The 23,916-nt window shown below is 40.9% G+C and overlaps 1 protein-coding gene across 1 annotated transcript in view; it reads left to right on the top strand.

Annotated features, from left to right (window-relative positions):
* LOC109421885 (J domain-containing protein) overlaps positions 1-23,916 on the top strand; it is a 176,443-nt gene that overhangs the window by 125,813 nt on the left and 26,714 nt on the right. The window contains exon 2 of the mRNA XM_019696461.3: positions 1,480-1,581. Within this exon, the coding sequence (XP_019552006.3) occupies positions 1,480-1,581 (102 nt within the window). The remainder of the gene's footprint in view (positions 1-1,479; positions 1,582-23,916) is intronic.

Below are 23,916 nucleotides of genomic sequence, written 5' to 3'. Positions count from 1 at the left end.
GAACCCTGCACACGCTAGTGTGAGGAGGAGTATTGGATGGAGCAACGATCAAGATGCTCTAACCGTTACGGCTGTGCTGACAACTGTGAGCGTTAAATTCGAACAAAAACGATGCGAGTGCCATGGGTGGGCAGTTGGCCTATAAAATTCTTAGATAAATCAAATAGATCATTAAATCGGTGTACGACGGGGATCAACAGAGTATGACAATGATTTTATTGCCTTTTTCCGGCTATACCAGTTGGCCAGTATGTCTGAAATAGACGTAAAACTTGAAGTATTTCAACAACAGAGTGTTACATTTGTTTGTCTGTCTCCATACGTTGACTAATCCGCACTGTAACCACAGTTCAGATCTGTGGCTACGTTAATAGTTTGCCGCTTTTTGTCATACTATTTTTTAAATGTTTTAACTTGACTGAGGAAGGCTCGATGTCACTGTAGGAGAACCAGTACATTTTTTGCCTGCACTTGGAGTTTGCACATTTTCATCGATGAGGCTTTATAGACCGGTCATATACGATACGACGAACAGATGGTTGTTCTATTGATCCAAGCTTGGAAGCCGCGTGGGATGGCCAGAGAATTCATAATTATGAAAGCAGCCAGGCAGCGACAATTAAAATTCTCGTGTTGTTCAATCTAATTGAGTTTACCTTGTAGCTACAAGGAACAGTCAAATGTATGGTGCATTTGAATCTATGGTGTAAAGAAAATGCAAACCCTGTGTGGGGTGGTAATAGGCTGCCAGCGAAATTGGAATGCCAGTGGGATTCGATTCAATCGTTGTAGCAAAGTGACAACTTGTGACAACTTGTTACTACATTGGCTTGTTAGGATGTTTTCTCAGATCGGACGCCAACATGTGAAAGTTATTGGATGAAGCAACGATCAAGATGCTCTAACCGTTACGGCTGTGCTGACAACTTGAGAGCTTTCACATCTGGCAGCACAAAGCACCGCCTGCTGCGACGGCGCGATTCCCTTGCGCGCCATTCAATGTGCTTTCATTCAGTAAAATGCCATTCATGTGTGAACACGTTCGTTAGTCAATTAGTTCTAGTTTTAATTAATAAAGTTATTTCTCTACAGTAGTTTCCTGCACTATAGTTTCCGCTGTTATAGAAAGAACGGCCCAATAAAAGTTTCAGCTGTAAACATAAAAACCGTTATAACTCAGCAAGCAAAATACCAGCTAGGATTCTCTGCATATAGCTATGGCTTATGAAATCAGTTCCAATGAGTATCCCAAGCAATACTTTGATCACTAAGAATATTTTTACTTTCGCTTTATGATGGTGTCTATAACCTTCTCGGATCTACTTGACTTCAAAGTATGTCTTGGGTAGGTCATCATCACTAATCAGAGGTCATCTATCTAAACAGTTTCTAAGTGTGCCAATATGCGACTCATTGCCTTTTCTACTTGATTATTCTTTATTCACTAATCATGTATAAATGCTTCTTTTTGTCCCACAGGTCGAGCAGATTCAAGCTGAATATAAGGTGCTTGCATTGCAACATCACCCAGACAAGAACGCTGGCGATAAAGACGCCGAGGCCATGTTTCAGAAGCTGAAGGTTAGTAACTAAATGAATTGAATTGAATAGAATAGACATACACATGTCGCATGTTATAACGTTTGGGTCAATTCGAATGAATTCTGTGAAATTTGATTTCTCGCATACTTCACATCCTGTAAAAGAACTTACAAAGCTTAAGCAATATCATTCCACTCGATAACGTCTTGTAATGTTTCCTTGGCCACCAACATCAAAACAATTTCCAATTGAATCATTTTCTTTACCGCTTCTCCGCCATTAAATTTCTGCTCATTTAGTGACTATCATCATCCCTTCCACAATACCTAGGTACCGTCTGTTAGTCCATCCCAACGGAACCGCTTGTGGATAATTTTCCAACTGAATTACTCCCTTGCTTCATATAGGGGTCTCACGCCAAAGAAATTCACAGGAGTTTCCATCTCAGTGAAGCAATATATCAAAATCAACAACATGCTCGCTCATCAGCTGGCTGGAGCTCTACTCTTTAGGTAGAGCTGGTGCACGCTTGGGGCACCCGATTCAAGGATTTGGATTTTCGTTTCTCTTCTCCGCATTCTTTCTTCCATCACATGGTCGTCACAGAAAGTGACTTTAAAGTGGCGACGGTTCAATGATAAAAAGGAGAAAAACATCCCCGGGGGATTATCAGCTGTGCGATGTGATATACTACAACCGAAAAAAAGTGTACATATTTATATGTACGTTAGACTGGTTCACTGACCCCGGATCAGTTCAGTTGGGAACGCTGAACTTGTTTTGAATCAATGATCTCCAATGAACTGTAATGCATTGCAGTGGTATACTCGGTATCTACACGGCTTATGCAATTGGAACTCCGCTAATCTATAAATCGTTCCAAATTTTTTTCTCTTCTAAACAATGTGGAATAATCTGATCAACAGACACCCAAACAGGAGGTCCAACATTCCCATGACCGTCGAATCCTTCGTCTCGTCAAATCCAATCAAGAAGGTATTGCTTCAGAAAGGGGCTGATGCGCATCGCACTCTCAAGGTAAGCTGCGTAGCCTGCAGCAACGAACATCGATTACTTGCTTTGTGGGGTTTCGCTTTGACCAGTTTCCCGAGTGGTCCATACCACTCCCTTTGTCCTTGTAAGGCAGACAGGGTCGACACCACGTCTGCTTTTAACTACACAGCAAGTAACAGGAACTGATACTACGTACTTAGCGATTTGACCTTCCCGAAAGTAAGGCCCTTGGGAACACTGGCAACACTGCTTGTGGCGGTTAATTTACTTTGTATATCGTTAATATTTTAACTTGTGAATTTAGTGGGAAATCAGTGATTAATATTGCTCAAATTGTGTGTTTATGAAGCCCTAATCAAAATATCTGTCTCAACAAGTCAATGGTTTGTCGGAACGGTGTTGCATCGTTTCTATATTTTAATTCGTTTGGTGGCCAATGTGGGTCTAAGGTGATTTCGTATGAGCTGTTGTGAGCTGACATCCATCGCTTAATTCGGTTGCTGCTGTTGTTGTTGTTGCTCTTATTGCTGCTGTTGCTGTGGTGGGCTTTCTTTTATTGCTGGTCTCGTTGGAAGAAAGTGACCGAGAGTGTGCTAGAATATTGTTTCTGTGTTAGTACGTGGATTGCACGCAAATTGTGGTTTTGGTCGTGGAAGGCAAGGGCTATATCTGCTGTTTACGGTTGTGCTCAGACAACTTGTAAGCATACAAGGAATAGCTGTGGTCGGAGAAGCGACTAATTTGGCAAAGAAGCAGAAAGCAAGGTTACGAGAAATAGCTACCAAGGACATTAGTACCCGTGGGATCCTTTAATGAAAGCTCAACTAGCTGGCTGAATTTACATTCATTACTGACTGAAAATATAAGCACAACGGATCGTCTCTCCTACCTCTCGTTTTTACATTGAACTCGCAAGTGCTACCGTAGTTTGTATACGAACCTTGATGTGTTGAGATCTGTATTTGTTTTGGTTCACCTTTTTTTTTGCTTCCCATTTTGTACCTCGTCTTCAGGTCGTGCATGTGTATAGGATTCAATTATTTTTCCAACTTTCGCGTGTATTTTGTTTTGGTGCTATAACGTGCTGTATATTCGATATGGATGAAGCTGTTGATTGTGTTGTGTGCAAGAAATTAGAGGCCGACGCCGATAAAATTTTAACGTGTCTGTATTGTTTTTCTACTGCACATTTTAAGTGTCGCAATATAAGCGGTAAAGCTGTTAAGAAAGTTAAGGCTAATATGTATTTTTGTACTGTTAAATGCTCCGAGATATTTAAACGTATTAATAGGGGTACTCACTAAACAGATTAAATTGCTGCGTAAGCCATGATTTTCTGCTTATTTGAAATGTTTCATGGTTTTGCGAATGAAATAATCAAAGATTGCCTTGGTGATCGCGACGTTTAATCAGTTTAATCAGTTTACGCTGTTAAGTGAATCCCCCTAATGATATGTTAATCGACAAAACTTCTACAGTCAACGAAATCAAATCAATAGTTTTGAACATTGTTGTATCGCAATTGGACGTGATGAAGTCGGAAGTGAAATCTGTATCAGATGCAATCGAAAAATCACAAGAGTTTTTATCCTCGAAATTCGAAGATATCCTGAAAGATTACACACTTCTCAGGCAAGAAAATGAAAACTTGAAGTTACAAATGAATGACGTCAAATTTAAACTTTCAACTCTCGAAAAAACTGTTAATGGTATGGAAGGCAAATTGAGTATGTCTGAACTAGATGAGGTGGCAAATAACGCAATGATATTAGGAATTCCGTATTTTCCCGAAGAAAATGTATCTGATCTTGTTCTCAAAACTGCTTCACAGGTTGGTGTAAATTTGCTTCCTGAGTCGTTGGTATCTGTAAAAAGGTTGGATACCTTTAACAAAACGAACCAAAATGTTCCAATAAAAGTTGTCTTTGAAAACAGAAACGATAAAGAGTTGGTCCTTTCTAAGAAAAGATCTTTTGGTAAGGTTAAAACTACACACATCCTGGATAATAACATCAATCATAAGGAAGCCAATGTCATCATACGCGATGAGTTAACTCCTTTAGCCTTAGATCTCCTGAAAAATCTTAGAGCTTTACAAGCGAAACACAGCATTCGGTATGTTTGGCCTGGTAGAAGAGGGGCAATACTTGTAAAACAAGATGACCTCTCAAAGCCTGAATCAATTAAAACAAAAAATGATTTTAACGTGTTTGTTGCAAGGTTGTTAACCAGTCCATCTTTGTCAAGTTCTAGCAGTAAGTATTAGAAATATATATTTGCGTTTTGTTTTGTTTTTTTTTTTGTCGGTCTTTTTTTTCCAATGGCTGATACACTCAATCATTTTCATGAAAATATTGATGATTTCAATGATAATTCTGAACTTAGTTTAAAATATTTGCGCATACTACAATGGAACTTGAGAGGCATAAATGATTTACAAAAATTTGATAAAATTCTTGAAACTCTCGATCATTTTAAAGTTCCGTTAGATATTGTTATAGTGGGTGAAACATGGATTAAATCAGGAAATTGTAATTTGTATAAAATTCAAGGTTATAACTGTATATTTTCCTGTAGAAGTACGTCTTCCGGTGGTTTAGCTATTTATATCAGGAATACTTTATCCCATAGAACAGTAATCAGCAGTGTTGAAAACGGTATGCATCACGTTCATGTACAACTAAAAATCAACGAACATTTATACGACATACATGGTATTTATCGTCCACCCTCGTATGACGTCCACGATTTGTTGAGTAATTTAGAAAACTGGTTATCTAATACTGCTCATAATAGCTCTTGTTTCGTTCTAGGAGACATGAATATTCCTGTAAATTTGGCGAACAATAATGTAGTTGTGAGATATAAACAGCTTTTACAATCGTATAACTTCATATGCACTAACACTTTTGTTACAAGACCTGCTAGCTCCAACATATTAGACATGTTATTTGCCGAATGGATGATGCATCCCGTCTTTGTAACCATACAATATTTTCAGAAGTCAGTGATCATTTAATAGTGTTATCTGAAATAAAGCTTTCTGTTGAAACTAGCCGTGTTACGTTTTCAAAAAGAATTATTAACCACACTGCGTTGCAAAATGAATTTAGGTCATACTTACAAAACATCGAGGACATTGATAATGTAAATACCTGCTTGGAAAACGTTGCTTCTAAATATAATGAAATTCTGGAACGTTGTACTGTTACTGTAACTAAAACAGCAAATTTGAAAGGATCGCATTGCCCGTGGATGAATTTCAAAATTTGGTCACTAATAAAAATAAAGAATAATTACCTAAGAAGACATCGCAGAAATCCAACAGATATTCAAACTGCTGAACTCTTTAAACATGTCTCAAAAAAAGTTGAAGTTTTAAAAAAGAAATCAAAGAAACAATATTTTGAAAACTTATTGAGCAACACTTGCCATTCAAAATTGTGGAAAAATTTAAATACCATTCTCGGTATAAAAAACAAAGTGTCTCTGCAGTCCTTAACATACAACGGAGTTCAAACGTCTAACAAAGAACAAATATGTGAAATTTTCAATGATCATTTTTCTTCCATTGGTTCCGCATTAGCAGATGAAATTAATGCCGATAGGGATAATCCATTGAGAATAGTTAGAACCATTCCAGATACCATCTTTTTACAACCCGCAAGCGTAAATGAAGTGATAGTATTGATAAGAGATTTGAAAAACAGCAAAAGCCCGGGTCCTGACAATATTCCTGCGAGTATTTTGAAGAATAATGTAGATCTGTTTGCAAGAATACTATCTGAATCATTTAACAAAATTATTCAAACTGGTTGTTACCCATCCTGCCTCAAAATTGCCAAAGTTGTACCCATTTTCAAAAATGGAGACCCTTGCTCTCCTAATGATTATCGACCCATTTCTACATTATCAATGTTTAATAAAATTTTTGAAAAACTGTTAGTAAGCAGATTAACAAATTTCTTCGACCAGCACAATGTAATTTATAGCCTGCAATATGGATTTAGATGTAACAGTGGTACCAACATAGCTATCACTGAACTGGTTGATAGAATAATTTCTGAAATCGATAAGAAAAAGTACGTTGGAGCTCTTTTTTGCCTTTCTCGTACACTAAGTGTACTGGAAAGGCTATATGTTCACTCCAAAAATGACTTTTTGATAGGAGGCCCGGAGATTCGAGTCACATATACCAATCAACTCAGCTCGACGAATTGAGGTGATGTCTGTGTGTGTGTATGTGTGTGTGTATGTGTGTGTATGTGTACAAACGAACTCACGTCACTTTTCGGCAGTAAATCTCAACCGATTTTAATGACCGACGGTTCATTCGACGCGGAATCTGGTCCCATTGTTTGCTATTGAAAATGGTTCGGATCGGTCCAGCCGTTCCGGAATTATGGTCATTTAGGCGTTCCGGATCGGTACCCCAGGAAGGGGCTAGATATGAAAATGCAACAAACCCACGCATGCGACACATCAAACCACGGCATTTTCGATAATATGATGAACGGTATACAAGAAAATAGTCTCAGGCCATATCTGAACCGGTAATGTTCCGGAACCGGTTCCGAAGGTCCCACCAGAAGTGGCCAAATATAAAAGTGAACCAAACCCATACATGCGACTCATCAAATAGCAGCTTTTTCAATAACCTGATGAACGGTTAACAGGAAAACAGTCTCAGATCATATCTGAACCGGTAGTGTTCCTGAACCGGTTCCGGGCGTCCCGCCGGAAGTGGACAAATATAAAAATGAAACAAACCCATGCAAACGACACGTCAAATCGCGCCCTTTGCGATAACCTGATGAACGGTTAGCAAGAAAATGGTCTCAGATCACATAAGAAATTACCGGTGTTCCAAAACCGGTTCCGGAGGTCCCGCCGGAAGTGGCCAAATATAACATTGAAGCAAACCCAGGCACGCGACACATCAAGTTGCGGCTTTTTCAATAACTTAATGAATGATAAGCAAGAAAATAGTCTCAGACAACCTAAGATTCTACCGGTAGTGTTCCGGAACCGGTTCCGTATGTCCCGCCAGATGTGGCTAAATATAAAAGTGATCCGAACCCATGCATGCGACACTTTAGCCTTTTGGAGCCGATTTGTTTCGCCGCTGTCGACGCAACCTCGCTGGTGTCGAACACGTTTGTTATGCTCGGTTTCATCGCCGGGGTCTTATATGACCCCTCCGGCTCCAAAGGGTTAAATCGCGGCTCCTTAGGCGACCTGATGAATGGTTAGTAAAAAATAGTTTTAGGCCATATTTGAGACAACCGGTGGTATTCCGGAACCGGTTCCGGGTATTTTTTTTGTCTTTATTAACGAGATTTTTAACTCGAAGCTAGTTCACCTCGGGACCCTTCCCTTCCCTTCCGAAGGAAGAACCTACGTTTTGTGAATATGTCGGGAGTGGGATTCGATCCCAGGCCCTTGGCATGATAGTCTTGTGTTCTAACCATCAAACCAGGCCCGCTCCACCGCCAAGTATTTAAGTGAACCAAACACATGCATGCGACACATCAAATCGCGGCTCCTTAGGTAACCTGATGAACGGTTAGCAAGAAAATAGTTTCAGACCATATTTGGGACAACCGATGGTGTTCCGAAACCGGTTCCGAGAGTTCCGCTGGAAGTGGCCAAATATAAAAGCGACCCATACCCATGCATGCGACACGCCAAATCGCGGATTTTCAGATAACCTGATGAACGGTAAGCAAGAAAATAGTCTCAGACCACATAAGAAACTACCGGTAGTATTCCAAAACTAGAGTTGGGTGCTTCGTCGGAATTCAAAAGTGAGAAAAATTAAAGCAAGCGATAGATATCTTGACAAAACTAAGACGATCTCATCCAATCACACCATTTCAGATTCCTGAGGTGTAATAATGCAGAAGGATAGGTCAAAGTTGTATGGGAAAATTAAAATTTAATCGTAATAACTCCAAACAAACTTTTTCAATTCTCTTTCGCGTCTAAAATGACTGCGTAAAATTTTTGTGCGACTGGTTGATCTTTCACGCACTGTAATGTGGTTGAAAGTTGAATGGGATTCAGTATGAAAATTTTAGTTACTTGCATGTTTTTGTCAAATTTTACATGCATCTTGTAGCCAATGATAATAAAATATAGCGTGTGTAGAAAATACTTTGTCGAAAATCGTTAAGGTATCTGTGTTTGTGAAAAAGTTGTATCGTCTTGGTGTTGATCGGCCTCCAGTGCTAGTGAAGGAGGTCAAGCTGTCAACTGAGAGGTCTGATATTTTTCAGCTCTGCCTATACGTTGAACATAACGTCGGAATATGTGCCATCAATAAGTTTAAAGTCAATTCAATGATGGCTCTGATAAAATTCTAAGTAAAGTATTCTCATGATTCAGGAACATTTCATCTCACGTCAACGGAAACGTCATGAGTACATATTCGACGAGAAAGGCACTATCACCACTAGGTGGATCAATCCGGGTTTCTTGATTTAAAGAAAGCTTTTGATACGTTAAACCACGAGATTTTACTTGGAAAGCTTGATAGATGTGGGGTGAGAGGGTTGGCCAATGATTTGATTCGTAGCTATTTGCATAACCGTCAACAATTTGTCGCAATTGATGGAACCAGAAGTATTTTAAGACACATTAGCACAGGAGTTCCACAGGGAAGTAATATTGGTCCATTACTTTTTCTCATTTATATTAATGATATCTGCCGATTAAATTTAGAAGGACAGCCTAGATTGTTTGCAGATGATACTGCCTTATTCTATTCGAATTCTGATCCTCATACCATTGCTTCCTTTATTAATAGTGATTTGCAAAAATTGAGTAAATATTTTTCCAACAACCTGCTGTCTTTAAATTTAAGCAAAACTAAATTTATGGTATTTCATTCATCTAGGAGAACGCTTCCGCCACTTTCTAATCCAACATTAGGGTCTGATATAGTAGAACAGGTCACAACATTTAAATAATTGGGTGTTTATTTGGACAGCACTTTATCTTGGGATGCCCATATACAACAAGTTTGTAACAAGGCATCTTTTTTGTGTGGAGTTCTAAGGCGAACAAACAATTTTCTCCCATGCCGAGTACTTTTACAATTTTATCATGCACATATTCACTCAAGATTAAGTTACTTGATTCTTTCTTGGGGTCGAGCGTGTAAATCTAAATTAAAAAAGCTCCAAACAGTTCAAAACAGATGCATTAAAGCAATATTCAAATTACCCCACTTGTATCCTTCAGTTCAACTTTACGCTAACTTGCCCCATAAAATTTTCCCAATTGTAGGAATTTGCGAATTACAAACACTTTTGCTAGTTCACGATATACTCAATAATGTAACAACGCATCACAACTTATTGATACAGACAACTTCACGAACTCATAACACCAGGCGAGTTAATGATCTTGTGCTCATTAGAGCATCTTCTAGTTTTGGCCAAAAACGCTTCTCTGTAATCGGTCCGTCTAAATTCAACAATCTTCCGCGTGATCTACAGCAAATCAGCAGTCGTTATAGTTTTAAAAACAACATCAAGCGATATCTGAAAGATAACATCCATACACTTTTGCTATAATAGTAATATTAACCGTCATAAAGTAGCTTAGAATAATTAATTATTAGTTTTAGTGCACAAGTGCTTACTTAAAAGGACTTTCTGTCCACTGTAAGCACGTCCTTCAAATATTGTTATTTGTTTCTTCCATAAAATCTCTCTATTTCGTTAAGCTATTCTTTGTTTAAATTTCTAATTTCTCAGCAATAATTTAGTTTTTAGTCTATTTTGCCTGTTGCCAGTTTGCTGAGAATCTAGATGCGTCCACTACCAGGAGGCTCGTTTCCAGAGTCTTTTGGTGTGGGGGAGAGTGGAGGGTCGCATGAAAAAAAAAAAAAAAAAAAAAAAAAAAAAAAAAAAAAAAGGCCCTGTCAGCCAGCACACAGAGGGACGTGCCAACATGGGACCTCCACCTGCCCCGACCTTGCCGGTAACTCGGATTCAAACTAGCCATTCTCCGCGTTCACGCGCTACACGAACAAAACGTGTTCCGTCGTTTCCTCTAAACCAGCACAAACCGGACATTTGGGAGAAACCGCATGACCGAAACTATGTAGATACTGTTGGAAGCAAACGTGGTCTGAAAGGACCTGAGTCAGGTGGAATTTTACTACCCCATGGCATCTGTTAACTCAACTATCTACCCTCGGGATCAACATATGGGTCCACCTTCCTTTGGTGTCCCACTCGTGCTGCTATTTGACCATGGAGGCCTACATGGCAGTCCATTTCGAAGCACTCTATGCTTCCCCGATAAGGATACCTATAGGCACCATACCAGTACGCGCTCGCAATCCTTCATCGGTCGATTAACCGTAGATACACCCCTATCGGAAACTCTAACCTCAACACCTCGTCGTACATGACATGGAATATTCCATAACAAAGGAATCAGGATGGAACCTTGCGGGACTCCTGAGGTTATGTAAAAGCACTTCCGACTCACCTCTGTGTCGTAGACTATAACTTAATAAGTAACTTCCGAGAATCTTGTACAGGTACCCAGGTATCTCCAGACGCAGGAGTGCATCGGCAATAGCCGGCCAACTGGCGCTATTGAACGCGTTCCTTACATTTGGAGTCACTTCTGCACAGTAGCGAATCCCGCTTCACTTACTCTGGAGCGCTATCTCGGCAGTTTTTGTAACCGACAGGCCGACCTCCCCTTCCGGAAGCCGTACTGGCTAATGGAGTGACCATTTACACCCTCGGCACAGAGAAACAGACGTCACACTCTAATCGCTTCCCATCGATTACCTTTTAATGCTTGATTCAAATATGCGCTGCATCTCCCACACAGTTTGCTCCTGTCAGGGCCTTTGCTTTCTCATAACTTGTGTTCTGGTTTCAGACACCTGAAACAAACCTCCGGTGGCTCGTGGAATTTCAGACATGCGCACCAACCCGCCTTGATTCTCCCTTCTTTAACGAATCGTTTTACATCCGCCGCAGGTAGCTGAACCAAGGTTACCTGTGTCCCTGCCGGTCGCTTCCGTAGCCGAACGGCTGCGGTCGTCACCTGAACGTCGCACTGTTGCCGCAGTTCCGTGACGAGCACTTCCACTTGTGTAAGAGCCCTCACCTCTGCTTCTTCACCAAGCACCTCTTCCGCCAAACTTTTGTAGGCGGCGCCCTTGCGTTTCTTATCGCACTTCAGCTCCTGGATCATCTCGCCCGTACGAGTACTTGCACTGCGCACGTCTCTCAGATTTACGAGCTTGGCGTCGCTTCGCATGGCCTTGAAGACGTCAGAGTACTTGGCCTGTTCAGTCTTGATGATGAGCGCGTGGCCTTTCTTGCGCTTGGCACCTACTCTTTTACGCCTTCTCGGGTTGGCGTCCTTGACTTCCTGGACCTGCGGCTTTTTCTTCTTCCTATTCTGCTCGACTTTCGTCCAAGGGTGATCCTCCCCTTGATTCACCCTACTCTGTGGTTACTGAGGGCCTAACAACGATCGCAACCCCTTGTTTCCTTCCATCCTAGATGGGCCAGTCTTTGCAGGTCCCTTCCCAGCTTTCCAGAACGCCTGGCTGGGGTCCGAATTGCCGGCATTACTGCCTACCTAAAGGGTTTGTATTCGTCTATCCTTGCGGGCACCGCCAGACAGCTCCTCACCTGACGGCTGCCTCACCCGCTTCTGCGAGTGGTTATCATAGGCAGTCGCATCCGCCACACCTTTCGGACGTCCTGCAAAAGCGAAGGCCTCCGTCTGGGTAGACTTCGTAACCTTTACTTTCGCCGGTTCCGCCGCTGCTGCAATTTTGCGTCCATCGACTTCTGGGTAAACTTCGGAATCTTCGACTTCACGTCAAGCGGCGGTTCAGCATGCCCCAGGAAAAGGTTTTCTAAATGGCCATATACTGCTCTTCTGCGCTGTTGTCTTCCGGAACATCCGCTGCTCGAGTTCCAAGTTTGTCAACGAATAATCTCTTCACAGCTGCATAATTCTTGTGCGGTGTTGCTGCTAAACCAGTTCGTAATCTTTCACTCTGGGTTTCTGTAACGTTTTTTTATATATCTTTCGGTGGAGAAGTATTTCAAATTAAGCCGTTGAATGCCAGAACTTGCGTTATTTGAGCTGCATCTCTTTGGTGAACAGACGCTAGGGATGCACCTCATCATTCTAGCTGAAGGCAGAAGTGTAACATTTAAACTTTGGGAAAATGTTTAATTTCCTTCTTGTAAGGAAAATGTTGGTATGTGATAGACATTTGTGTTTAACTAATAACGATTTTTAGACCGGCCTAATAAATCTTCCTTGACATATGTATGTGCATGATTCCACTGAATATAAGAAAATTGAGAAAAGCAAACGATCTCAACCAGGCAGTTAGCGGAATCTGTCGAAGACGTTTCCCAGTAAGGAAACGTATAATAGCACTTGCTTATTGGTGTATTATTGCGGGTGAAAATGTAAAGAGCCAGTGATTGGTGAATTTTCTTCCGAGGAACATTCCATAGAATCACGTAGGACGTAGGTACATCAGAGTTACAATCTTTGGAGTAGGGGAACAAGTAAGCTGATATGGAAATATCTTCTGAGGCACAATATCCAGCTTACTGCAAGAATGTTGGATGGGGTGGAATGTATAGCTACCATCTGTAAATGACACAGTATACAACATAAATATTCCAACCGTTTTCGATAGGAACAGTCGACTTGGAATTAACTACTTTCAAAACTTCCCTTAATCTTCCTTGTTTGCTGAATTTGACATGTTTTGGAATACTCACGAAATATACTTGCACCATTAAAGCAAATTTTAAAGAAATGTTAGGCATTTAAATATTGAAAACACCATTAAATCACTATGAATACTCTACAAACTTTTATGTTAAATGTAATCGAATGTAAATAAACATTCGAAAAAGTAATCAAATTCAACCTTCTAGTAGAGTCCACCACCTTTCAAGCCGTTCTTGAATAGAAGAGGACCAGTTCGAATTTCCAATTTACGTGAGGTAGGAACCCATCGCCGCCGCTTTGTCCGTCTGCCTTGGGATTAAAGGGAAACTTTTATCTCCCCGTATGCTTTCGTCGGATTTTCTCATTTCGCAATCAACTAGCTCGGCCGGGCCGGTTCGCAAGGGCTTCCTTCCGTTTGCCAATGCCATGCCAATTCTACTATACCTAGGTCTATATAAATACTGGTGTGGCATACATTTGCCTTTCCAGTATGCTGACTTCCAGGCAGCCGGTCGTTTTATTTACGCATACCATCGGAAGGTAAAGCGAGCACCTAGGAATTCACAAGAGCAACAATTGTCGGTCCTGGATTTACGACGACTGTGTGGGGGAATGTGCTTACATAGACCGGATGTGTCGTGTGGGTGTGTGGCTTGTAACGAGGGAAAGGATTTCCATAGCCGAAGTTTTGCGAAAGCCCTGGCGAATTAATTAACTCGGCATCCAAACTTTATGCGATGTTCATCTGTAAATACGGTTTTTAAATTAGTTGCGAATATGTTGCAGCCCTATGGGCTTTGATGTCTTGTAACAATTTTAGGTTTTTTTATGAGCAGTACTGTGTTATACAGTCAGATTATTTTATTTGTATACTTCTGCTATTCTAATACCTCGGTCCTTCAATACATCGGCGAGAATCCGAGTATACCTGTTGCAGTCCCGGGGCAACGATTCTCAAGGTTATCCGACAAGAAAGTAAAAGCACCGACGAAGTAAAAGAGTTTTCGCATCTCGAAAAGCTCTGGAACCGATCCCGGATTCCAGAATCGAACCCAGACACTCTCAGCATAGTCTTGTTGAACATCCGCACGTGAACCACTTCGTCTATGTTGGTCCTTATCAATTAGGCATGTTTTCGGAATCCATCAAAAAGTTTGCACAGTCTCTCATAATTGAGTTTATCGCAAACAAGAATCAATTAAATGCGCCCAACTCTGGCATCGCTTTCCCTCTTCCCTGTTCTGTCGCCGAATCGCTTCCAAGTAAATCAATCTTTAAAGCTTAGGCAAACAGGCAAAACTGGGCTCAGGGAAAACGCAAACAGCGGAACCTGGAAGAAAGAAAAAACATAAGCGATATTGATCTCTGGAAATAGGCTTTCGATCAGGACGTCCCCGACGACGACCGCAGTGCCCGGTGCTGTGCTGGCGCCGTCAAAGTTGTTCAACGAGCCGTGAAGATGCGAGTTAGATTCGGTTCACCGCAGTTTCCAACCAGTCCGTTAATTTTCCCTCCCCACGTCGTCGTCGCCGAGCTTAGCCCCATACCGGCACCGTAATGAATTAAACAGAAGCCATCGCCAAGCTCTCGTTTCGGTGTCGAGTACCTATATCGCTTACCAAGTGGCGGTCCCCATTGACAGATTCTGTCGGTTGGGCGATGGAAGATAAACCAAGGGTGTCGCGCGTTCACCCGGCAGAATGACTACAATGGTATTATTAGATGGTATTGATTTTATTGTACGTGAGATATAGTGGGTTTTCGAGCTACAAGCAAATCCTTTCAAGCACCGATTCCGACAGGGGGATGAGTTCTGCTTGATTTAACCAATTGAACGGTAGTTTAACTTTTTATATCCCTGACTGGTGAAAACGTGATGATGGTTCGTTAAACTAGCGCGGCTTAAGAGGATTTGGGGCATAGGGGGTTGTTTATTCGTTTAATTTATTTTGTACAACATCTGAGTTCCCAACTTCTGTCCAATCTCGGGAACGTCCTGCACCTGCACTCACTAAATCGCTCTTGATTTAGTTCGCACACTTTGTCCGTTCCGCTCCATGTCGTCTCGTACCATTCAGATTTCTGGCGACCGTAATCTTGGAAGCGTTGTTGTCCGGCATTCGTGCAACATGCCGTATCCTTCCGACTTGGGCAATCTTCTGGATACTGGGCTTGCCGTGAAGCACAGCGAGATTATCCCTTTCTTCCACCTACCTTTCTCAAGGAATCTGTGCTTTGTCGGCTGTTCGGGTCCGTATGAAATTGATCATCAATATTAACTTCATCAATATTAACGCCTGTTCCGGTGGTAAGAGTCCACCAAGAGGTGACCCCTAATTCATGGTGTGATGCGGCTTCATGCTTACCGTGCCTAGGAATGAATGGCTAGGGGGGTCTAATAAAAACCTAACCGCAAACGGAGCCTGTGGAGTACCAGGGCGCCCTCCACAGTATGTTGCCCTTACTGCGCTAACCGGAGCAATGGTGCAGTGGACCTTGTGTTTCTCCGAGACAATCGGCTGCCCTTCTTTAGTCTCACTTGAGGCTAAATAAGGGCGGGATTATGAAGATGTTGTTAATTAGTTTAAATTTTCACCTATGTGGTTTCGCATTATGCGATTTACACAGTGTATTCTGCGTATCCTCGCCTTTGGCGTTTTCCAATCGATACCGATCTGGTTTTGTTGCTGCTGTTCTTTGTTGTGCTGTTGTTGCGAAGAGTTTAATCTTGCCTAGTTTGGGTAGTGCCTACGGTTAGGATAGTTCAGATCAATCTTCAGCATAAAAGAACAGTAACAATCAATCTTTGCAAACTTATGCAAAATGGTTCAGCCCAAGTGGCCTTGGTCCAAGAACCTTAATTCCGTAAGGGAAATTTCTATCTAGGAAACCTTGTGAACCCGGTGTTTGCCACTTTCAGTAAACATGAAATGGCAAACTCGCGTGTCATGCCTCGAGCCTGTGTGCTTGTCAACAACGCAATAGTTGCTACACTCATCTCTGAACTAACCACCAGAGATGTATGTGCTATCACAATTGATGTATCTGTTGGAAACCTCAACAGGAAATACGTCTATTGTTCGGTTTATTTACCGCATGATGAATCATCCCCTACGGATGCTTTCAAACAAGTCATCGCATACTGAACTTCAAAAGGCCTTCCGCTAATTGTTGGCAGTCAGTTGACAGCTGGAGCTTGTACTGTTCAGACGCGCTGTATCGTTTGCTATCTACCTTTCGCGAAAACATGGGTGTTAAAAGAGAGAACACGTTGGTGATCGATTTTAGTATTTTACCCAAGCACATCGAAATATCCGCCATGCACAAATTTCTGTGCGAAGAACTGAAACTGGACATGGAACATGTAACAAACATTTAGTTTCACAATGTGCAAAACTGTATCTATGTTGAGATGATAGACATGGACACAGCCGAACGGTATCAAAATGCTCACCATTTGCAGCATATTGTAAACAGGGGCGTACAATTTCGTTTCAATGATACACTTTCATGCAGCATTTGAATGAGTCACTTCAACCGTTTCATACATTTTTCTAATCACTCGGTTCGTTTTAAAAACTTTTCCGCTCATCGTAGCACTCGGTAGTCTCCCACCCGGCCGCATATCTTGTGCTTCACCCGTCAGAGCATTAGTATCTCACTGGTGCGCGCTAGTCTCTCAATGGTTACAGGCGCCGATTAATTGGATTTAAGAGGTCGAATTTGTTATCCTCTTTCATAAAACATAATTATCATTCTATTGGCGTGCACCACTATTGAAAAATGCGGTTTAAATAGTGTTTTTAGCATGTTGAAATATTTCAATGACTCATAAATGAAACGAAAATCCAAGTGTATCATTCCATGTTTCATACACACTTGTTTCTGTTGCAGCAGCGAACGAGTGTATTGCTGGGTGAGAGATGAAGCATCACAGCAGTCCGTTCGTATGGGAAACGATTTGCTACGTCTGTCGTACGTCACGTTTTCCTTTCGAAATTGCACGACCCTGATTGTAAAATGTGACGAAAGTGCTTACAAAGTCCCAGTGTATGTGGAGGATGGGGCAATCAATGTGCGAGTGCATGATTTGCCGCCAAGAACACCATCATCGGTGATAGCTGAGCACTTGCGACAATTTGGCACCATCATATCCATCAGTAGGGAGAGATGGAAACACTACTTCCCAGGGCTCTACAACGGAGTTCGGGTGGTGAAAATGAAGATCACCCAGCCAATCCCTTCGTATGTTACCATTGATGGTGACATTACGCTGATTACATACCCAAATCAGCCTAAGACAAGAAAGGCTAATCCACAAAACTACAACAACGTAGCTCACAATGTAGCACCACGAACCTCAGCAAACACAGCTACACTATTCGTCCCAACGGACTTCCCCCCGCTGCATACTCCGCAGCAAACTCGAGTCCAAACCCCAAACAACGTGGACCATCTAAAACAATCGGAGCGAAATGAGAAGAAAAATAACCTGCAGCAAGAACGCGACGACGATGATAAGAGCTCGAACAATAGCGAGACCGAAACAACGGACGGTGAGTCTGCCGAAACTCAAGCAGCAAACAAGCGACGGCTGTCAGCGGACCGAAAAGAAAACACCCCAAAACGAAAAACGAAAAGCCAGTGTTGCCAGAGTGTAGGATCTGTAGAAAGCCTGAACGAGTTCGAAGAAATATTAGATAATCTGATTGTCAATTCACCGATAACCAGAAGTAAAATTAAAGATAGAAAAAAATAAATATATGCAATGTATACATTAAGTTAAAAAACAGAGACGAACCAGCCAAGGGCTGAAAGTCTCTCTAATAAAGACATAAAAAAAAATTGTTGGCAGTGATGCTAATGCTCACCATATCATCTGGGGCAGCTCAGACACTAACTTGAGAGGCTCCAGTTTGATGGAGTACTTAAGTAGTGCAGATTTCGGATTACTTAACATAGGCAACCGCCCAACCTTCATGGGATCTGCTAGAGAGGAAGTGTTAGACATAACGCTTTGCTCTAGCAGAATTAGTCACGAGCTGACCAATTGGCATGTGTCAGATGAAGAATCTTTATCTGACCATCGCTACATCTTTTTTGAACATTTAAATGTTACTTCGCAAACATTGCGTTTCAGGAATCCTCGGTCAACAAACGAGGATCTCTATACTGATTTGGTTGCAGTCAAATTTCATGGATATTCGCCATCCATTGACACTCCAAGTGATTTAGATGATGCCGTTGATACTACAACGACCTTCATCATGAAAGCTTTTGAAGAAGCATGCCCTCTACGGTCTGTGAAGATCACAAGAGGAACCCCTTGGTGGAACTCTGATCTGGCGAAGCTCAGGAAACAATGTAGAAAGAGTTGGAACAGACGACGTTCGGCTGGATCGGAGGCTTTCAGGTCGGCTCGCAATGCCTACAGGAAAGCTCTCCGGTCTGCTGAACGATCCGGCTGGAAAAACCTTTGTACAAATGTTTCCAGCTTGAGTGAAGTCAGGCGGTTAAACAAAATCCTTGCGAAATGTAAGGATTTTCAAGTGAAAAAAATTCGTTTTCCAAATGGTGATTTTACTTCCTCTGATGAGGAAGCTTTGCAATGTTTATTCAGCACACACTTCCCCGGATGTGTGGATATTACATCTTCGGATGAACCTGATGTCTTCTCTTGTAGTCATGATTCTTTAGCTTCGGCTCGGAGTATCATAGCTTTAGAATCGATTGAATGGGCACTAAATAGCTTTGCTCCTTTCAAATCTCCTGGGGACAGATGGGATTTATCCTTCAGGAGGGATTTGATCATTTCAAACATGTTTTGAAACAACTACTTGTTTGCAGTTTTGCTACAGGGTATATTCCCAAATCCTGGCGGGATATTACTGTAAGGCAGCGTCCATTTATTACGTAACGCTGAAATCTACTATTTTCGACCCCCCTCCCCCCTCCGTAACGCTTTTTTGTATGAAAATCCTAAATTTTTTGTAAGGACGCTCGGTCGTACTCCCCCCTCCCCCTAGAGCGTTACGTAATTTGTGGATGGCGCCTAAAGTTTATTCCGGAAGTAAGTCGTGCATCGTATGAAGAAGCAAAGAGCTTCTGACCTATTAGTTTGACCTCTTTTCTTCTGAAATACTTAGAACGCATTGTCGATCATCACATCCGGGATGTTCATCTGGCCAATGTGCTTCTTCATGTGAACCAACATGCTTACTAATCTGGAAAGTCCCCTGTGACTCTTTTACACAAAGTTGTTTACGATATCGAGAAAGCATTCGCTCAAAAGCAATCCTGCTTAGGTGTTTTCTTAGATATCGAGGGTGCCTTTGACAATGTGCCTTTCGATGCCATATTGGAAGCCGCACGGGGTCATGGTATATATTCAATGGTTTCCAATTGGATTCACCAAATGCTCAAAAACCGACATCTCTTCTCGACATTGCGTCAAGTGGCGATTAGGAAATTGAGTGTTAGTTGTGTTGAGCTGAAACAAACTCGATACAGATGTCGGTGATAGGAAGGCCAGGATATTCTATGAAGGCCTGAAAGACACTTGTTTTCTGTGTGTAGAGAATTGGGTCACCGGAAAGATTCTTGCCCACAGCGAGAAATTCGGAAGAAGAAGAAGAAAAAGCAAGGAAACTCGGGATCTAGTTCATACGCTGACATCGTTTCTGGGAGCGGAACAACTTTGGAAGGACAACAAATTGCGGAAGCATCGGAGGACGACGTGATTGAAGTTCTGGAGGAATATGAGGAAGAATGTATTCACCAGTCTGCGGAGGATGTGGAACAGACCTGTAATTCAGCAGACGTTTCTGAGTAAGAGAGGCTGCGTAAGCAGGGCTTGGAGACACTGGAAGAAGTTGCCAAGGCTATCACGGAAGCGATGCGAAACTCACAAGCTAGCCAACGACGAGCTCAATTTGCGGATTCAGGTTCTGGTTCTGCCTCCAGTTCCGGATCCGGGCCCAGAATGAAGGTTCCTCGTAGGACTCGCTACTGATTGTGCTTTGATAGTTTTTTTAGAATATCAAATTGTTAATACGAATTTCGGTTCGGTAGAGTTTTTTGGTAAACAAGTGAGCCTACAAAAAAGGGTGGCGAAGTATCTTACAAATCTGTCAAAGCAGAATTGCAGCATTTTGGTCAAAGCATTGACTGGCCACTGCTGACTCAGCTATCACATGGCGAATATTCAGCAAGCTGATTCATTTGCATGTGATAGCTGTGAATCCGATTATGAAACTTCGTATCATTTGATATGTAACTGTCCAGTTTTTGCGCAACTGCGTTTCCGAGTTTTACCGAATACTTATTAAGTGAAACTGACTTCAGAGACCTGAATATTCAGGATATTCTGTTGTTCTTGGCCCGCTGTGGTAAAGATTTTTTTTATTTCTTTTTATTTGTGAATTTTAACTTAAGCCAATTCTTCACAAATGCTGTGGTAAAGAGCGATAGGCTCTCTTTACGCTTTATGCGCTATCACAGTGCTCTTTTCAGGACGCTGTTTGAACCCATTGTGATACGCTTATGCGTTATTACAGTGTCCTTTTCAGGGCGCTTTTTGAACCCATTATGGTACGCTTATGCGTTAGTATCCTCTCCCAGGGTACTTTTTCTATTTCCCTACCTGTCCTTATCCCCATCCCTATCCTTATTTCCTTCCTTTTCCCTCAGGTAGATGATGAAATAGGCTATTATTTTGGCGATAGCACAAATGTCCCAAATGGAGGATAACGTGCCTCTGGAGCCGGCCTTCTGATACCTAATACCTGTTAATAAGTTGATCAGCGGTGGTCGACCCAGTAGAATCCAATAGAACTCAATAGAACAATTTCTCTTATAGAACAGCACATCATTCTAGTGGTTGAATATAGGTATCCTTTCAGGACAAGCTACGCCAAAACTCACGATCTAAAACTCCGAAGAGTTCAATACTAGTTTCTACGGATGATTCTCATTCCTTTTGCGAGAATGAGCTCATCCAAAGCCTACCTTCAGACTGATATAACAACATTCGATGCGATGTACACGGTTTCTCGTCCAAACTTGGACCCACAGATCATACGAGATCTCGTTCCCAATTTCTAGGTTAAAGCTTGTATCCGCAATAATCGGGACACAGAAATACAGCTGTAACTCTGTAATAGATACATTAAAATTGCTCAAATTTGGCCTAATAACATCTTAATATGTGTTCATCTCACCTACAAAATTTCATGTGAATCGGTGCAGTACTTTTTGTTGTAGCAATGAAAGAGTAGAATGTGCCCATTGAAATTTGTACAGCCCCTAGTTTTGCTTGTCAGCGCTGCAACTTTTGAATTCGTCAAAGGAAATGGCTGAAATTTTCAACACAAATCTCTCAATCTACATTTGTTGCATGGGCAAAATTTCAAAAAAAATCGATACACTATCAACTATTTTATAATCGAAACATGTATTGCGACTGAACGTGATTTTAGCCCCTCAGACAGCAATTAGTCAGCACCCTTTATTGTATCGATTGTACTATTGAAAGTACTTTACCAATAATCATCAAATTTTACCGACATAATATACACATAATCAACTACCTCCTGTGAAAATTTAATGAAAATTGGTAGAGAAATTCAAAAGTTATGAATAGGCAAACATCGCACATGAAAAACACGAAAAATTTTCACTAACACTCACCCCTATCAACACCAGTAGCTTTCGAACCAATTGATAAAAGTTGATGAAATTTTGCTAGAAAGTGTCTTTATAAATATCATAACTGCTAACGAAATTTCATAATTATCATCACAAAACTTAGAACTGCAGCGTAAAAGAACCATCTAGTATGCGAATGAAAATTGATCATGATTGTACAAAATGCTTAAAACCACGTCTGTTTGTTTTTCATCCACAGTTAAAAGTAATGCATCGGTTTTTATGAAATTTTGCACAAATAATAAACATACACCAAAGAGTTCTCAGTCAATTATTTGGCCAATTTTACCGATTCATTACAGAGCTACAGCTGTACTACTGTGTCCCGATTATTGCGGATACAGGCTTTAGTATTTGAGGGGGACAGTGGTGCCATGGTCATATTTAGCTCATCAGTTGTGTTGTACTCCCAGAAGCTACGTTCAAAATTTGAGCAAAATCGGTTGAGCCTTAGGGGGCGCTCAAAACGCTTGAAGTTTGTATGGGAAAAATTGGCCAAATATATGCAGAAATTTTAAGTTTTCGAATTTTGCCGGTAGGTGGCGCTGTAAGCGTTCAATAATCAAACCCTTTGGTATAATTGTAGGTGACTATATGCCAAACAACTTTGTCGAAGACCGCAAAGTGATCCGACATCTGTGAAAAAAGTTATACTCTAGGTAAAGTGAGGATAAACTTTATTGTTGTTTTTTTCAATACATGTAAAGGAATAATATCAATAATGAAATCTCAATACAAATCTTCGACAAAGTTGTTTGGCATATAGTCACCTACAATAATACCAAAGGGTTTGATTATTGAACGCTTACAGCGCCACCTAGCGGCAAAATTCGAAAACTTAAAATTTCAGCATACATTTGGCCAAGTTTTCCCATACCCCGAGCAGAGGAGAATATCAAATTAATAACTACGAAATCACATTACCTGTTTTTATATCTTGTTTTGTTATTATTTAATTATCAAGGCATAGCTTTTCCATAACACAATTTGTTGGACAATCTTATTTAGTTATAATCAAGCTATTGATATACATTCACACAATTACATTTTAATGACATGTTTGTTGAAGTACAAGTTTTGTTATTGTTGTAGTATTGATCAACTTATCAACAATAGCACAAAAGTAACAACACAGCAAAAAAAAAAAATTCTTGTGATATCACATCAGTCGCGTCGTAAAAATGTTGTACAAATTACATCCTTCCAACGCAGCAAATAAGCCGCCGCAGCGTAAAAGTGTGTCTAGCAATCGCTAGAACCGAATCGGCAGTAAAATCATATATATGAAAAATATTGAAGAAGTCTTCAGAAGAATTGCACCAGGAGTTAGAAATTCCAAAGTAATACTTTTGAGCAATTATTAGAATTCTTGGCAAAATCTTTTGAAAAACTCCAGGAGAATTCTTCGGAAAAAACTCCTGGGGAAATTCTCAAAGAAATTTTCAGAGGAATCTTAAGATGAAATTCGGGACAAATAATCACGGGGAATTCTGAAGAAATCCTTGAAGGGATTCTGTTCATAATTCTGAAGGAATTTTTAGACAAGTCTTTGAAAATCTGTGAAATTTTTGGAAGTAGTAATTTTTCGACCATTTACAGTATTGTTACTCATGTTATTTGTGGGTTTGTGAGACAAAGTGAATAATTTTATATAATAAGTATCATAATTTACTTAGTTACGATTTTGATATAATAACAAATTTTGCTTTCCGATTCATATCAATAACAAATTAATACACCAAAACCTCCATTTAGGTAATGACTCGGGACTGCCTAAATAGAATTTTTACCTAAATGGATTCGTTACCTAAATGGATTCAGTTTATTACCTAAATAGAGTTCAAGACTCGAATAGGAGATTTAAAGATGGTCATGCGGAGTTTCAAAGAACTTTCAAGGGAGTTTCCG

This window comes from Aedes albopictus, chromosome 1 (genome assembly GCF_035046485.1).
Source record: "Aedes albopictus strain Foshan chromosome 1, AalbF5, whole genome shotgun sequence".
Taxonomy (NCBI): Eukaryota; Metazoa; Arthropoda; class Insecta; order Diptera; family Culicidae; genus Aedes; species Aedes albopictus.
The sequence above is the reverse complement of the archived record's forward strand: the minus strand, read 5'-3'. Positions and strand labels throughout refer to the sequence as shown.